The sequence below is a fragment of the Lepisma saccharinum genome, chromosome 2 (genome assembly GCF_977018435.1).
Source record: "Lepisma saccharinum chromosome 2, izLepSacc3.1, whole genome shotgun sequence".
Taxonomy (NCBI): Eukaryota; Metazoa; Arthropoda; class Insecta; order Zygentoma; family Lepismatidae; genus Lepisma; species Lepisma saccharinum.
This window is the reverse complement of record NC_139230.1, coordinates 92,233,260-92,248,383: the sequence shown is the minus strand read 5'-3', so window position 1 is coordinate 92,248,383 and position 15,124 is coordinate 92,233,260. Positions and strand designations below refer to the sequence as shown.

The following is a 15,124-nucleotide window of genomic DNA, read 5'->3' as shown; positions in this document are numbered from 1 at the left end:
TAAGGTAAATTTATAAATCTAAAAAAATAGAGGTTCAGTTCATTTAAAGACTGCTAACAAACACTTCGTAATTTTAAAAAATATAAAATACTATTGTTTGGTTCGATAATTATTAAAACTTTCAACTCGCAGTTATTCTCTTTAAATGTTTTTTTTCCGAAAATCTTCTATTTCTTATTTCTCAAAAGTAGATTTATTATGAAAGTTTACATTATTTTGAACATTTCTGAGAAAACCGGACTTTCATATGGGACACCATTCCCGAGATATATCAAATTAAAGAAATATCCAATATGGTGGGTTATTTGCAAGATGGCGACCATCAGGATGCAGATATATATTGGCTACTTGACTGAAAATATCTTTATTGATATAGCAATTAATCCTACTAAGTCTCTTGCTTTTATCAAAAATTCAATGATTCTGGACTTAGCTGTCAGCCTATAATAAAGATGCACTTTTTTGGTACTATTCTCCATTTTGCGACACATTTTATAGCGTATTTTTCATTCAAATGCATTTAAACTTATATTGTTTTAAAGCTTAACAATCTTCTGTCATTTAATTTATTCAAAAGTTACAAGGCAGAAACTTCAAAGAGTGCTAGAAAAATTACATATTTTAAAGATTATTTTTTAAATTACGGTAAAACTACTAATATTAGCGAAAAACTGAACAGAATCTATTTCGTAGTCCATCTAATGAGGATCAAGACTAAGAAAAGAATTCTGATTATGACCATTGGTTACTGAGATATAGGTCATTAACTGGAAAGTCTGCCATATTAAACACCATCTTGAATTACTCAAATTGCTCAAGGTTGACAGAGTGGCATCAATCAGATCTGAAAATGTACATAATGTAAGCTTTCAAAACCAGTCAAAACATTTTATTTATACTTAAAATCAAGCTATTCGATTTGGCACCCAGACTATAGGCAAAGTAGGCTAGAAATTGAAATAATAATTTAAAACTACATTCAAGTTCTTGACCCATCTTATGCTAATTGGGAATGAAATTAATCCTTAATATAGTTTTGGACATTTGAAATTTTGCTCAAAGTTATTCTCCCCTCCCTCATAAAGGCATATCAGTAATTTACTGTCACTAAAATAAACCATATAACTGAATTCAGAATTTTAACATTATGGTACATTTTTACTTCTCTCTCTCATATATTTTGATTTTGATTTGATTTAGTTTATTTTACTTCGCGTTTTGTGCCTCTTGGCTATTTTGCGAAGATGGGGATGAGTGATGAAATGATGAAATTGATGAATGGACATTCACAAACAACCAAGCCCGACCGGGATTCGAACCCGGGACCCTTGGCGTCTCTCTCATATATATATTGCAATATATATATATTTTGCAAAATAAATTTCTAACCTGCAGATTCTGCAAAGCATATATTTATTAGTCATGGTCACATATATTAATTAAAAAAGGAAAATTCTTCATGAAATATGTGCTATTTTTAGATGTAATGTTTGTTATTAGTGTAACTAAATTTTATATCAGTATAAAAATTAATTGAGTCAAACTCAAAATTAACTTCTAGAATAAGTTCAATTTACCATTATGGGTACATTTCTTACTTACTTCAACAATAACCACCCAATTTGGAAAAAATATATAGAACCAATATAACGAAGCATATATACATCCAACTAACCAACATAACTAAAATCTTGTATTTTCTTAAATTGCCTAGACACTTCACCGGTGTCACTTATTTCCACAAAAGCAAGCTGTTACATTGAATAACATTTCAAATAGTCACATCTGCATCTGTTATTCATTTTAAGCAAAATGTTATCTATAGCAATATGGATACCTTTACAAATAATTTTTATTGTACATTTTCAAAACTGCAGAGCAGTGTTTTTTAATTATATAATTCAATATATATATATAATTTTTGTGGTACTTCTAGTAATTAATTATGTCTCAAAGTATGAAAGACATATATTCAGTTTGAATATATTTCATTAAAATAGTTTCAGCCAATTGACTATTTTGAACAAAAATTGTAAACGTTCAATCAAGTCCATGCCACACATTGTGCTCATTATGCTAACTGGTATCACCCTGTTGTAGGTTTAATTAAGTCACTTCTAGCTTTATATATATATTGTATTTTGTTTCAAACATGTAAGTTTCCATTCTGATATTTGCATTTTTCATTCCACTTAGGGCAAGAGCGATTCCGGTCAATCACAAAGACTTATTTTAGAAGAGCAGATGGTGTCTTACTATTGTATGATGTTACTAGTGAAAGATCATATTTAAATGTACGGCAATGGGTAATGAATATTGATGTAAGTGTTTTTGCTCTATGGATTAATCACTACATAAATACACAGAGTAGATGGTAATTTTACTGTAGTTTTTAAAAATTAAATATTGTAACTATACCATTTATTGAAATGTATCATAAAACACATTACAACACACGTAATACAGCCAATTGACTATTTTGAAAGAAAAAACTGAGATGGGGAATGTTTTTTGAAATAACACAAACAAACAAACATGCACACAAAACACAAAGTAAGTTTAACCCATATTTACATCTGAACATTATATTAATACTTGAGTGTCAAGGCAGGTTATGATGTACTGACAAAAAGCAGGATCAGCCTTAGGACTTGTTTAAGCTATGCCATCACACTCATGACAAACTGACAAGGGTTAATTCTATATATGATATGATTTATTTCATTCCATTGACCATTGTACACTGGTTGTTTTCCACACATGGTATGGAACATGTCAGTACATTAGATTACAGTTAATAATTATTTTCAAATAGGTACAAGCATATATGTGTGTGTGAATATATTATATATAACATTTATGAACAATTATTACATTATAATTGATTTGATTAAGGATTCTTGGAGTTCTTGTTTTTGCTAATGTTAGTTACAAGGTATGTTTACATAAATTTACATACACATAATAGATAAAATCAATACATACATATACATGTCCTAGGAGTTTATTTACGAATGTGACAAGTTGCAATTTATTGTCAGATACTCTTGGCTATCCGAATTCAATAAAACTGGTCACTTACCATATTTACTTATGGATGTATAGTATATTTTATTACTAATTAGATTTAGGCAAAAATTAATAATTTTAACAGTGATTAACAATTTCCAATTCTGGGTCATGATTCCTTTACTTGCTATATTTTTAATTTTCTTTAACTTTTCAGGAAGCAACTGAAAAGAAAATCCCTATTGTCTTGTGTGGCAACAAACTGGATTTACGTGAGCCTTCAATTAAAAAAGGCATGACTTGTATAGATACAAAGAAGGGCGAGCAATTAGCACGTGATTATGGTGCAATCTTTCTTGAAACTAGTTCCAAGAGTGGTGCTAATGTACTGGATGCAATTGTTTTGTTGTCCAGGTAAATATCTAAACATATGTTGCATTAGTATAATATATTTATCAAACTGAAGTAATTTATTTAATTTGTTTTTAAACCATTCCTGTGTGTGTGTGTGTAAACTTTGAAACAAACACAATTTATTTCACCAAGCTTTGTAAAAACTATATACCACTGATTTATCATTACATCCTCAAGACATCCTAATATACCCCTAAAATTCTGCAAATATACTACATTTATTAAGATTTTAAGCAAAAATTTACCTCTATACTTCATTAAATTTTCCTTACACTCCAGTTCAAAAATGTTTGATATATTACTACTAACAAGGATAATTAGCATAAACACCTAATATTTAATATTGTATTATTATTATTATTTATTATTATTTCTGCAGTACAGTTTAAGAATATCAACACTCATGGCACAAAGATTGAGAACATCTCTAGTTTGTGATATTACCACTCATGACCCTTCATTACTATGAGTAAAATTGGAGTATGTTGTAAGAAAGAAGCATGTATTTTGTTTGAATTACAAGATAATGTCAACAAATGTTGCTTCAAAGGTATTGAGTGTATCACAAAAATATGTATATAATACTTCTACAAGAAGCATTGACATTACATAATGATATTGAGTCTCCTTAGCAGACCAGTGGTTGTGGTGATTGTCTTGATAATCAGTTCTCTAAGGCTTACTTTTGCCTTGAAAAATTAGAAAATGTTGAAATAAAACAAAATTCATTTTCTGCGATCATATCCACAAGAACTCCAGTAAAAACAATAAAAATATGCAGTTTAGGATCTCCATTGCACAAGTAAACATACCCTGAAGTTTCGGAGTTCATTTGAACTCCATTTTATGCATGGGTAGACAAATCAGGACTGAAATTTCAGTTTAAAGTGAGATCTGAGCCACTGAAATTGAACCTGGAACCCCTTGATTTCAATACAACAACAATAGTCAATATGCTTTCAGGAAAAGGTTGCATCAAGAAGTTTTAAACATATTTATACTAGTATCTCTCAATCTTACTCAAAAATCTCTAATACAGTTATAATAATATGGTACGAAACCATAGGTTACAAGTTACGATCCTGAGGTAAGGCATGGGTGTATCATTGCATTTGTCTCTTTATCCATTCACCACTTCATCATTTATTCTCATCATCATGATTAGCCCAAGAGGTAGATATGTGATGTAAAATAACCAAAATATATAGAAAGAAAGAAAGAGAAACACTAACATATATGGATATAACAATGTTGCTTAATCTCATGCTTGGAAAGTCTCTACCCACTTAACTGTTAGAGGTCTGCAAATGCAATCCATTACCTGCCTGCACCCTACCCACTGTAATGGTAAGAAATACCTGCACACTCCAGCCCTAAGCAGCTGTTTTCTTGAACTGGTCTATCTTGCCCATCTGAGGAGAAAGCTTTCCAGCATCCATCAGTATCCAGCATGGTTCAATAGGTGAGCAGTTGATAACCATCAGCATCTTCTGCATGAAGGTAGCTCTGTTCAATGGCATTGGAAACATGGGCAGACAGGGTATACTGGAACACTTATTATATACAGGGAAAAATCTGTTGCAGCTCAATAATGTTAAACCTTGTAATGCAGTGCACATATTCTGCATGAAAACGTATGGACTGAGTCGACTGATGATATTTCAAACTTTTCTCCTGAAATTTCAGCCTGTGTATGGGACAGGTGGCCACCCACCATCATGAGGAAATTGGTGAGCTATGAATGAGTAGCGTAACCCTGTCATGAAAACCTACAAGAATGACTGAGGGTTTGTCATACTGACCACACGTCACCCCATAACTGGTTGGATGATTATTCACCTCAGCAGGTGGTAGTGAGACCTGCAGTCTGTAGGTAGGCCCTGGCCCTCACAGACTATTCATTCCATTAACATCCAGAAGGGAGAGGGCAAGGGGGGGGGCACAGCCCTCCCCTGGAAAATGAATATCCACCTAAGAATTACATATTTCACACATAATTTCATTTCGGTCACAGTAATTTATGTTAATTATGATAAATTCGTTGAAGGAACATGATAATTTCGAACTGAAATAGTGTTTTCTGAGGGGAGCATCACTATTATGGAGAAAAATATCACTCATTTGCCCCCCGTGGGAAAAAAAAAATTACTTTGCTTGCCCCTTCCTGGAAAAATCCTGCGAACGTCCATGGCTAATGCAGCACACCTTCTTTTTTCTTTTTTTTAAGAGAGTGCATAGACTTTTAAATGTCACTGTCAATACATACAAAAGAACTCCATAGATGATATATTTATCTTTTGTTTCCCCCTCCCTCATTTCTTAAAAGGATGGCACATGAAAATTTTAAATGAGTAAAGGAATAAAGTGACATCCAATTTGATATGTCCATTAATTTCAAACAACTTCTATAAGGAACATAGGGTGGTATTGGTAACCATGTTATAATAGTTGAAGACTAAAATTGGTAAACGCTGTAAGTGCCACAATAATTCAAACACCATTTTCCACTTTAAACTGTGAAATTTTCCATGCTTTATAATGTGGTAAACGTGAAATGTGGCTGGTAACCCTCTAAGTAGTTCAAAGGGCATGTAAAGAGGTCACTAGTGTGCACGTTCTTATGGGCTGATGTGCAGAACAATGCGATGATATCCCAGCACTTTCGCTTTTGGCACTTACAACGTTTAACACTTTTAGTCCTCAGTTAATGACAAACCTGGGTCAAACTTAATTAGATGCAGAACTGACTAAGGAATTGATAATGCATAAAGAACATTATTTTTAAAATTTTATAATCACGTTGGTTGTCTGTCTGTGCTTTTACAATTACATGAAGTGCACGGCTATCATTATTAGCATTCTTATCCTGCATCAGATAGTTTTGAAGTGGCTATTGGAAAAACCTTATCCATATCGAAAAATGAATGTTTAGAAATGTTGGTTGAAATTAAAAGCATCATAGTATCATTGAACCCTGTTTCGTATTGTAATATTTTCAACATGTTATGATAAGAATCAAATTTAACAGGACTAGTTTCTAATGCAGTTATTGCATAGTCCTAAACAGTTCCATTTAAATTCTAGCTTACTGTTTTATTACAGACCATTTCAAAGTTTCTAACTTATCCTATACAAGACAGCCTATGTAACATTCAAGTTAGTTCATAATGATTGAATTACTGACAACCTTTGAAACTAAGAAACAAAATATTCCACATTGCAGATGAATATTTGCCTTGTACATTTTGTAATTAAAATTCTAAGGCATCGCAATTTTAAAAAAAAAACAGTTCACTGCAAAATAGTTTTAAGATTTGCCCAGCTAATAAATTTAAAGTAGATACCTACATGTCTTTTACATTATAAAAAAACACTGTGCATATTTATACAAGGAAGTGGTTAAAAAAAAAAAAGAACAACATCATTTGTGCATGTGTACATGAAGCAAATAGGACCAAAGTTTCAAACATGAACTCACACTATCCTTTTCATACACAAGATCTACCCTTACAAATTCTTCATTCTTTCTTAAATTAATAAATAATTAAATTCATATCATAAATGTTCTCGATTTGTGTGTAAGTAGGGTTAAGGTAACAATGTCTTATAACACAAAATATATATTACGGTGGATCAAATGAAAACAGAACAGGGGCAACAGAATGAAATCAACAAGGTTTATTTCAAACGTAATTTCCAAAGTTACACAAGCACTTGTCCCATTGTATCACCAAGCAGTGAATAAATACCCTGCTCGTAGAACTCCTTTGGCTGAGATCGGAACCAGGTTGCGAACAATGTCCATGACTTCATTACCTTTTTCAACGGACCGAAAATATGGAAGTCACATGGTGATAGATCAGGGCTCCACGGTGTTCCAACACTGTCCACCCAAATGTCGCCAACATATTCTTTGTAACAGCTGACGTATGTGGCCACATGTTGTCATTCAGCAAATCCACTCCAGATGACACCAGGCTGGGCCATTTGGACTTGATTGATGCATGCAAACTGTGGAGGGTACTGCAGTAACAAGCAGCGTTGATCGTTTGACCATGGTCCAGGAACTCAAGGAGAAAGGGTTCTTCATGATTGAAAAAACATGTCAGCATCACTTTGCCACTACTCAGCACCATCTTTGCTGGCAAACATTCCACCTCCGCAGGTGAAGCGACTGACTTACTGCCTGCTCACCTTCTCGGATGATACTGCTGCCCGACTGCCTACACATATCACATGCGACTATCTAGGGCGAGTAGGGGTTTCCTTCCTTACCTGACACTCTACCTCTACACAGGATTGTCACCAAATATAACCCAATACATCCAATGTTCTGTTTTCATTTGATCCACCCTCATATAATCCAACAAATACAAGCTGTTGTCAACAGGATAATTTTAAAAAATCGTTATCAAATTTATAAAAGTTGTAAATCAGTTGTATTTTATTTTATTAATTTTACCAATATGTTCGAATTAAATACAGAAATGCAACGACACAAAAAAATGTTTTAAAAATGTAGCTACCTCAAGTTGGGATCGAACATAACCACACCAGCACAAGAATCTGTCTTAACCACCCTGCCATTTCATCAACTTTGGAAATTGTGATTCTTATCAGTTCTTCCTTGCACAGTGTATTGCTTAGGCTTATATTTTTGTTTATATACTGGTATGGAGCTTGAAATATTCACGCGAAAACATGTTTTTAAGCCTGAATTTAATTATTTAAGTTTTATTGAGAATTTCTCCCCAGTTAAATAATGATCTCCTTAGTTCTGTGCCATCTGCCCAAGGGAGCCTACACTCAAAGTCCTGGATGAACTGAAAATAACCGCTTATGGAGAGGAAAGTTTTGGTGGTTCACATTTGCATAATATATTGATAATTCTTGTTAGAACTGAAGTGCAATTGATTATAGCATTCAGAATAAACTCTACTTAATTAAAGGTTTATTATGAGCTTTGGGTCTTCTACTTTATCATCAAATAAAAAGTACAGTAGTTGCATGTATACGAGGTTTGTCTGAAAAGTAACGGGACTGGTGTCACTGACAATTTACTTTTATGCCAAAAGGCAAACTACATGGTGTCCCCTTCAAAATAATCCCCCTCCATTCTAACACACTTTTCCATCCTTCTCTGCCACGCCTCTATGCACTGCTGGTAGGATTCATTACGGCCCTCTTGATAACCTCCAAGCCTTCAAAAGGGGCCCCCTTGATAATCCCCTTGAGCTTTGGGAATAAAAAAAGTCACATGTGGCAAGATCAGGGGAATAGGTAGGTTGTTCCAGGACAGCGATGTTCCTCTTGGCCAGGAACTGCCGGATGCTGAGGGCGTTGTGACTTGGTGCGTTGTCCTGATGCAGCAGTCACGACTTGTCCTGCAACAACTCCTGTCTCTGCTCGCACACTGAGCAAAGCAAACGTTGCTGGATCTCTTTGTAGAATTGCTGATTGATCGTCTGGCACTGTGGCAAGAACTCACTGTGGATGATGCCTCTCACACTGAAAAACATGATCAGCATGACTTTACTATTGACTTGGACTGCCTTTCTTTCTTCTGCCTCGGGGATAACAGAGACTTCCACTGACAGCTCTTGTGCTTGGATTCTGGGTCATATTAAAAAATCGATGTCTCATCACCAGTGATGACTCTACGAAGCAGGTGTGTTTCCTTTTGAAGACATGTGATAATGTCCTGACACACCTGCATGAGGCGCTCCTTCTGATCAGAATTCATCAGCCATGGCACAATTTTTCACAGATTTTTCGCATGCCCAAATATTTGGTGATAATCTTCCAAACACTGTCCTTTTGCATCTTTAACTGGCCGGCGATCATTTGAACAGTCAGCCGACGATGTGCACACAACACCTGCCTTGCCTGTTCGATGTTATCGTCAGTCCTGCTCGTTGAAGGCCTCCCGCTCCTGGAGTCATCTTCCACTTTGTCGTGCCCCTCTTTGAACCTCTTGTGCCACTCAAACACGTGTGCGTGACATGGTGTTATCTCAATACACTTGCCGAAGCATTTGAAGTGCTTCTGACGGAGTTTTCCCCAAACCAGACCAGAAATTTCAGGTTGATTCGTTGCTCCATGGACATGGTTCATTCCCCAGTTCTCACAGCTGAACGACCAACAAAGACAAAGGTGTAAACAGAAGCATGTTAAATAAATTCTAATGGTTGCAGAAAGCTGAGATTACAGTCACATACTACATAATACGCTTATCCCTATTTCGCCTATAGCCCACACAACAGACCCAGTCCCGTTACTTTTCAGACAAACCTTGTATTACAAAGTTGGTGAAAGTTAAATCAAACTCTTCATGTCTTCTTCTGTGATATTATGTAAAATTGCTTGTCTTGACACTTTGGATTGATAAATACAGTAGCTACAACTTTCATTAAGTTAACCCTGCATTAGGCATGTAAAATGTGTAAAATACTTATGTGCATGGGTGACATCTGTCACCCAACCCTTTAATTATCTTTAAGATGTGAAATACACTATGGACTACACTGCACATGCTGAACATTCTTCCTTTGTCTTTCTTCACAGTTCAGCTTGGTTTTTGTGCTGCGCTTCTAGTGACATAATATTATAAAGTTATAACACCATTAAGCCTTGTTTGCATGATATGAAAAACTTAATATACTGATCAAGGCAGAAATTTATTTTATTATAAAACATAAACTAAACGTAACGTTTCAACCTTCTAGCAAGGTCTTCTTCAGACTCTGTACCAAGTACAAATGTAACAAGGTACAAAAACAGGACAATATATATACACAAAAATACTCCCCTCCAGACTATTAGAAAGCAGTTCTGGAACAATCTTGCAGGTGGCTTTCCCTTGTCAACTGTACTTTCACCTGAAAGAGAATGTGGTTGGACTCTTTTATCTCACGCTCTATTTCCTTCATTCTTTTTCCTTCAGTCCCCCATTCCAGTTCATTGTGTCTTCTTCACCTTCCTTCTCTATTTCCTTGGACTCCTTCCATTTTCTCACTAGTATTCTCTTCTCCCTTCCTATCTGCTTAGCCTCATCCCACTCTATGTCATGTACTGTTTCTCTCATGTGTTTAAATATCGCAATTCTCTCTCTCTTAAGTTGTACATCATCCCTATGTTGTTTCAACCTGTCTTGCAGCCTCTTTTTCGTTTCTCCTATGTACACACTCTGACATTCTTTACATTTTACTTCGTAGATAATCCCATCTTCTTCCTCTTCTCTGTTTTCCTTTTTCTTGTTTGCATTCTTTGCTATTCTTAAGATGCTTCTCCCTCCCTTCCTGTAAGTTTTAATGCCTGCTTTTCTAAGCACTTTGCATATCTTTTCTGTGGTCTTCCCCATACTCCTTATTCCAAAACCTCCTATCTTTTTCTTTCTCTTCCAATTCTCCCCTGCCACTTTTCTTCCTTCTTCTGTTTATGTCCAGTCTATCCTCCTTCTCATAGCCATTCTTTTCCAGCTGTTTCCATGGGCTATTTATTTTGCCTTCTTTTTCACATTCTTTCGTGCATATTTTCTTGATTCTGTCCTCCATATTCTTTATAAAATTTATTTTTGTCACCTCACTTACATCACTTCTTTTGTGGCAGAATACCCCTGCTGCACACTTCTTCTGATGCCAAGCGGTTTCAATTTCTTGTCCTCTCTTCCTTTTCATCAATATATCTAGGTAGCTAATCTTGTCTTCTTCTTCTATTTCGAGTTTCAATAATATCCATTTTTCTTCATCTTGTATTTCTTTGGCAAATATGTCGAGCTGCCTCTTCATTCCCTTCCATATGCCAAAACAATCATCCACATATCTGCAAAACAGAATAATTTTGTCACCTTCTTTTTCTGTAACTTTCTTTTCCCAATCATTCATAACCAATTCAGGTAATGCTGGGCTTAGGCTAGTACCTATATTCAGTCCTTCACTCATTAACATTATTTTATCCCCCATTATACTGTAACCGTTTTCCAAATGGTTAAGAATGCAAACAATAAAAAGGAAAACAGAGAAGAGGAAGAGGAAGGGATTATCTACGAAGTGAAATGTAAACAATGTCAGAGTGTGTACATAGGAGAAACGAAAAAGAGGCTGCAAGACAGGTTGAAACAACATAGGGACGATGTACGACTTAAGAGAGAGAGAAATGCGATATTTAAACACATGAGAGAAACAGTACATGACATAGAGTGGGATGAGGCTAAGCAGATAAGAAGGGAGAAGAGAATACTAGTGAGACAATGGAAGGAGTTCAAGGAAATAGAGAAGAAAGGTGAAGAAGACACAATGAACTGGAATGGGGGACTGAAGTTAAACAAAGAATGGAAGAAGGTGTTAGAAAGAGTGAAAAAGACAAGAGAGAAACAGGAGAGAAGAAGGAAGAAGAATGAAGGAAATAGAGCGTAAGATAAAAGAGTCCAACCACATTCTCTTTCAGGTGAAAGTACAGTTGACAAGGGAAAGCCACCTGCTAGATTGTTCCAGAACTGCTTTCTAATAGTCTGGAGGGGAGTATTTTTGTGTATATATATATCATCCTGTTTTTGTACCTTGTTACATTTGTACTTGGTACAGAGTCTGAAGAAGACCTTGCTAGAAGGTTGAAATGTTATGTTTAGTTTATGTTTTATAATAAAATAATTTTCTGCCTTGATCAGAATATTAAGTTTTTTATAAAGTTAACCTCAGTTGCATGCTTGGGTGACAGTTGTCACCCACATGCCTAAATACGTGTGCAGAAATACCAGATCACAGAAATTCAATTAAAGTTGTGTGAAAAGAGGCTATTTACAGCAACAACATGAATAACATAATGGTGGGATCAGGGATTTTTGCATGGAATGAGTATAAATTTTTTCTTCCAAATATTCACCACATGAGTAATTGTTCTTTTTCCTCCCATTTGTCATTAACAATGGTCTTGTTTCATATGATTTTCCTTGTAGTTTTGCGAATTGAGTACCTTTTCCAACTTTTGAGTAATTATTTTATTCATATGTACAAGGTGTAGATAAAATGGCTCAGATATTTTTAGGATGGACTGTTCACATGATGATGTAGTCTCTGTATATGTATTTGTCTCAAAATGGAAATTTGTAGAGAAATGAGCAAAATCCAATATGGTAATAGGAAGAAAGCCAGGATAAAATGAAAGTTATATAGGAAGAAGCTCTTGATGGCAGTGAAAGGGATATACAGGGTTGCTCATAGAATGTGGTGAATATTTCACTGAGGAGGTTCTCTCTCACCCTATGTTACCCACATTTACCTTCATTTTATCCAAACAGAGGAAACTAGAGTAATGAAAATATGGGACAATATTATATGCCAGTTGCTTATTTAAATAAATGATTTCTTTCAGGGAAATGCTTACTCGTGAAGATGTGGAAGTTCAAACATCAGCATTACGAATAACACAAGGGGATGAGAAGAAATCATCATGCTGTGGAAAGAAATAAAGGAAATCAATATTCTGTGAAATAATTACATTTCGGATATATGCATTTATGTCACCATTACAATCAAGTGAGCACACATACACATGCACAAATTAACATAGCTGGTAAAAAGTCACATCTGCAAAACATTTGCTTAAAATAGCAAAGATCAGAAATAAATTATTTATGCTTGTTTTTTATCTCTGTAAAAGTTACTTATATATTGACTACAATTAAAATAATTACACTTTTTCATGAATACAAATGTCTTCTTAATTTTCACATATGAACATATTAAACATTCTGCTTATACTTGTCATTCCTAACCTATGACTATATCAGACAATGTTAAAATGTGAGCATAGAAGCATACACACACACACATTTATATAATTTTTATGTGCTCCAACCTTTTCTTCTTCAAACAATTTATGTGAAGAACTATTGTGTGAAAGAATTTGATTCTCCAAGTGAGGGAAATAGCCAGAATAAAGAAACCAAAAAAGTGACCTTAATTTTTTTGAAGTAATGTTTGCCTTACATGAAATATTCTTAATAAAGGAACAACAAAAGAAGTGACTTTAATTTATTTAAAAATAATGTTTACATTGTGTGAAATATCCTTAATATATATTTTTTAAAAAAGCAGTGACGTGTGGTGACATCGACACTTGGGGTAGCAATCAGGGGCATGCCCAAGGGGGGGTTGGTGTGGGTCATAACCCACCCCAGTGACTGCACCAGAGAAAAGTGACTGGGGGTGACAAAATAGTGTTGGAGCAGTCACATTAAAAATATATATATATATATAAAGTAAAGTGCTCCCCTGTATTTAGCACTATGCCATGAAGGTGTATAGGGGGTGTGGAGGTCTTGATCTGGTCGTGAGTGGGGGTGATGTGATCAGCATCACGCCCCTGACCACCTTTAGACCAGTGGCGTGCGGTGACATTTAGACTAGGGTACGCAAGAGAAATACGTAAGTGAAATCCTTAGTGGATAATTTACCAAACTTTGAAAACAATACTAGTGGCTGTATTAAATGCATTCATATGCACATAAAAAGAAAATAAAGATTTCTGCACATTTTTTGGTATGTTAAAGGAAGCAGAATTTAAGCTTCCTTTATGCACACTAAAGCTGATTGAAGTTAGTTGAATTGAAATGGGATCTAATTCAGGATATTTTTATATAAAGATGTAACATTAAAACGCTACCGGAGAGATTCAGATGTAACACGATAAAACATTTGTATGATATTTTATATACTTGCTTCGCAAACATATTTTCAAAAAACGTGCAGCCCAACAATTCAACCTTGATTAGTTTCTTCATGCAGCGCGATGTACATTGAACGGGAACGAAAGGACTACAAATGTTTAAATAAGTAATATCTTAATTAAGGGTTGAGGAAGAAATACACACATAAGCAAGTTTTTTCCTGAAAATGCCTAACATACTGCTTACCATCCTTCGTAACTCCTGCCTGAGACAAGTCCTCCAATTCAGGAACAGGCCTCTCATTTCGGATTATTTCCACTTTCTTTTCATAACTATAACGAAAAACCCCTCTCCAGAACGTCATCAGCAACTCCCGATTTCATATCATTTCTATTTCACCTCTTCACCGCACTGACAAAACAATAACAATAAGAACGAAACACTACAAATTTCACACTCAATCCGGAAGAAACAAAAAAACGTCAATCTCTCGCGGTAACAAGAGTCTCCTTCCTCGAAATAGCCACTCACATTTGTAGATGAATGGATCAGGGTTGTCAGTCGACGAGATATTTTGTAGAATGAAGAAATTAAGGAGACTCGTAGAAAATGCATCAGAATAGAATGGTATTAATCCCAACACACTTGAAAAGCTCAAATAAACGTTGGGCAGGGTTCGAAGTCCTGAGGGGGAAGGGAGGGATTTCCCCCCACCAATAATCTTGGCCTCAAAAATCCCCACACCAAAATTTCCCGGGGGGGGAGAGTTTTTGTTATAACAATGAGAGATGAAGGATAATATTGAAAACATACACTACCTCTTCCAGAGATCTTTAACAGATCTACACCAATAGCAAAATATGCACAATAGAAGTAAAACAAGAATGCAAGACAAATATAAATATGATGTTAATAGAAAAACTATTGCATAATAAAACGATTCCAACTATTTTTGTAATTTATTGACATCTTTAACCCGTTAGTAAATGAATTAGTTTGCTACTTTATAAATATCTCATGTATATAAAAGTAACA

The 15,124-nt window shown here is 34.9% G+C and overlaps 1 protein-coding gene across 1 annotated transcript in view; it reads left to right on the top strand.

Annotated features, from left to right (window-relative positions):
- Positions 1 to 13,429, top strand: part of LOC145984093 (ras and EF-hand domain-containing protein-like) — a 154,988-nt gene extending 141,559 nt beyond the window's left edge. The window contains exons 11-13 of the mRNA XM_083117500.1: positions 2,197 to 2,321; positions 3,227 to 3,423; positions 12,793 to 13,429. Coding sequence (XP_082973626.1) covers positions 2,197 to 2,321; positions 3,227 to 3,423; positions 12,793 to 12,889 — 419 coding nt within the window. The 3' untranslated portion in view covers positions 12,890 to 13,429. The remainder of the gene's footprint in view (positions 1 to 2,196; positions 2,322 to 3,226; positions 3,424 to 12,792) is intronic.
- Positions 13,430 to 15,124: the final 1,695 nt, after the last annotated feature.